The 3,092-nt window shown below is 36.5% G+C and overlaps 1 protein-coding gene across 1 annotated transcript in view; it reads left to right on the forward strand.

Moving 5' to 3' along the window:
• Window positions 1-1,221: 1,221 nt before the first annotated feature.
• The window catches only part of LOC106472505 (Usher syndrome type-1G protein homolog), an 18,151-nt gene continuing 16,280 nt past the window's right edge, over window positions 1,222-3,092 (forward strand). Inside the window, exon 1 of the mRNA XM_022401081.1 lies at window positions 1,222-1,501. Coding sequence (XP_022256789.1) covers window positions 1,326-1,501 — 176 coding nt within the window. The 5' untranslated portion in view covers window positions 1,222-1,325. The remainder of the gene's footprint in view (window positions 1,502-3,092) is intronic.

Consider the following 3,092-nt stretch of genomic DNA (forward strand, 5'->3'; position numbering starts at 1 on the left):
AAGAACCAGGATTGTTGTTCTAGTGATACTGGTAATATACAAGCTACGAAGAACCAGGATTGTTGTTCTAGTGATACTGGTAATATACAAGCTACGAAGAACCAGGATTGTTGTTCTAGTGATACTGGTAATATACGAGCTATGAAGGACCAGGATTGTTATTCTAGTGATACTGATAATATACAGGCTATGAAGAACCAGGCTTGTTGTTCTTGTGATACTGGTAATATACAGGCTATGAAGAACCAGGATTGTTGTTCTAGTGATACTGGTAATATACAAGCTATGAAGAACCAGGCTTGTTGTTCTAGTGATACTGGTAATATACGGGCTATGAAGAACCAGGATTGTTGTTCTAGTGATACTGGTAATATACGGGCTATGAAGAACCAGGATTGTTGTTCTAGTGATGTGAGAACAGACATTCACATAAACAGAGAAACTGATGAACAGTATGACACATACAAAACAGCAGACATTCACATTATCAGAGAAACTGATGAACAGTATGACACATACAAAACAGTGAGAACAGACATTCACATTATCAGAGAAACTGATGAACAGTATGACACATAAAGACAGCGAAAACAGACATTCACATAAACAGAGAAACTGATGAACAGTATGACACATAAAGACAGCGAAAACAGACATTCACATAAACAGAGAAACTGATGAATAGTATGACACATAAAGACAGCGAAAACAGACATTCACATAAACAGAGAAACTTATGAGCAGTATAACACACACACACACACAGAAAATGAGAACAAACATTCACATAAACAAAGAAACTGATGAACAGTATGACACACAGACAGGCAGTGAAAAACACACATTCACGTGGAGAAACTGATTAACAGTATGACACACACATAAAGATACATATTCATTGGTAAAAAGACAAACTAAATGATACACAGAGTATAACATAAAAGGCAGATAACTTTACCATTGGAAACTTTGTGCATTCTTTATACTTTTGATAATTTTTACATAGAAGACTAACAGAAGAATTTTAAATTTACTAATATCCATAATCAAACCTGGTAATTATTTACAATATTTCACTACTACTACTAATGGTGGTGATAAAAACATGTTTTAAGGTAATTCAAATATGTGTTTGCACCACGTGGGGTTGCATTCGCGGCACCTGGTGACCGTGACGTCATACGAGAGCTCACCTGTAATAGAGCAAGGTAGTACTTTAGCGACTATGAGACGGGTCGTATAACGCGTTAGATGGGACGAAAACAATAACAGTATTCTAAGGGCTGAATTTCGTTTTGTACTTCAATTTTAGGTAAAAGTTCAAAATGTCTACTATGGACAAAGATCGTTTCCACCGAGCTGCTCAGGACGGTTACGTTGACCTTTTGCATCATGCCACAAGAAAGGACTGTAACGCTCCAGACGAAGAAGGCATGACGCCTACCTTGTGGGCAGCTTACCACGGCCACCTAAACGCGCTCCGTGTACTCACTGGCAGAGGGTAGGTCACATTGTTTTCCAGCTTTATTATCCAGTAAACTATGAATGTTTGTGTGAAGAACCTAAGTTTCCTCTCTTCAACATATGTTCCAGTTTTCTCTTTCCCTAACACCTAATCTTTTCCACTTTTATTTCCCTGTATCCACATATAATAAACGAGATATAGCTCATTAACCCTGTTGGTATGACTATAAATAAAGGCAGGTTCTACCACGTGGTTAACACGCCGGTACACTTCAGGCATGCAAAATAAAAGAAGCATTTTTGTACAACAAACACCTGTAGTGTAGTATCACCCACTTTAAATAAGACAAGTGTTTTAGTACAACAAACACTTGTAGTGTAGCATCACCCACTTTAAATAAGAGAAGTGTTTTAGTATAATAAACACATGTAGTGTAGTATCACCCACTTTACATAAGAGAAGTGTTCTAGTATAATAAACACATGTAGTGTAGTATCACCCACGTTAAACGGTTCTTCATAGCTTGTATATTACCAGTGTCACTAAAACAACAAGCCTGGTTCTTCATAGCCCGTATATTACCAGTTGTCATACTGTTCATCAGTTTCTCTGTTTATGTGAATGTCTGTTCTCACTGTTTTGTATGTTAAGAGTTTTGCATCTGTTTCTCGTTGTTTTTGTGTGTCTGATTATTTCTCTTTGTGCCTTTGACATCAGCTTGTCAGTGTCTTTATGTGTGTGTCAGTCTGTCATTGTTTATGTCTGTCTGTAAGCCAATTTCATACTGTTTGTATGCATATCTATTCTCATTGTCTAATGTGTGTATGTTTCAGTATCTGTGAATCTGTTCTTCAGTGTCTTTATTTGTCTCTACATCAGTTTCACAGTGTTTGTTCTTCATCTAATTGTCTGTGTATGTGAGTGTTATTTTGTGTGTCTCAGTGTCTTTGTCAGGAGCTCTACATCAGTTTCACAGTGTTTGTTCTTAGTGTAATTTTGTGTACGTGTTTCATTCAGTGTCTTTGTTAGGATCTCTACATCAGTTTCACAGTGTTTGTTCTTAATGTAATTTTGTGTATGTGTTTCATTCAGTGTCTTTGTCAGGATCTCTACATCAGTTTCACAGTGTTTGTTCTTAATGTAATTTTGTTTATGTGTTTTGTTCAGTGTCTTTGTCAGGATCTCTGCATCAGTTTCACAGTGTTTGTTCTTAATGTAATTTTGTGTACGTGTTTCATTCAGTGTCTTTGTCAGGATCTCTACATCAGTTTCACAGTGTTTGTTCTTAGTGTTATTTTGTGTCTCAGTGTCTTTGTCAGAATCTTAACATCAGTTTCACAGTGTTTGTTCTTAGTGTAATTTTGTGTATGTGTTTCATTCAGTCTCTTTGTCAGGATCTCTACATCAGTTTCACAGTGTTTGTACTTAGTGTAATTTTGTGTACGTGTTTCATTCAGTGTCTTTGTCAGGATCTCTACATCAGTTTCACAGTGTTTGTTCTTAGTGTAACTTTGTGTATGTGCTTGGTTCAGTGTCTTTATTTGTCTCTACATCAGTTTAATGGTGTTTGTTCTTAGTGTAACTTTGTGTATGTGCTTGGTTCAGTGTCTTTATTTGTCTCTACATC

Source organism: Limulus polyphemus, unplaced genomic scaffold (genome assembly GCF_000517525.1).
Source record: "Limulus polyphemus unplaced genomic scaffold, Limulus_polyphemus-2.1.2 Scaffold5387, whole genome shotgun sequence".
NCBI lineage: Eukaryota > Metazoa > Arthropoda > Merostomata > Xiphosura > Limulidae > Limulus > Limulus polyphemus.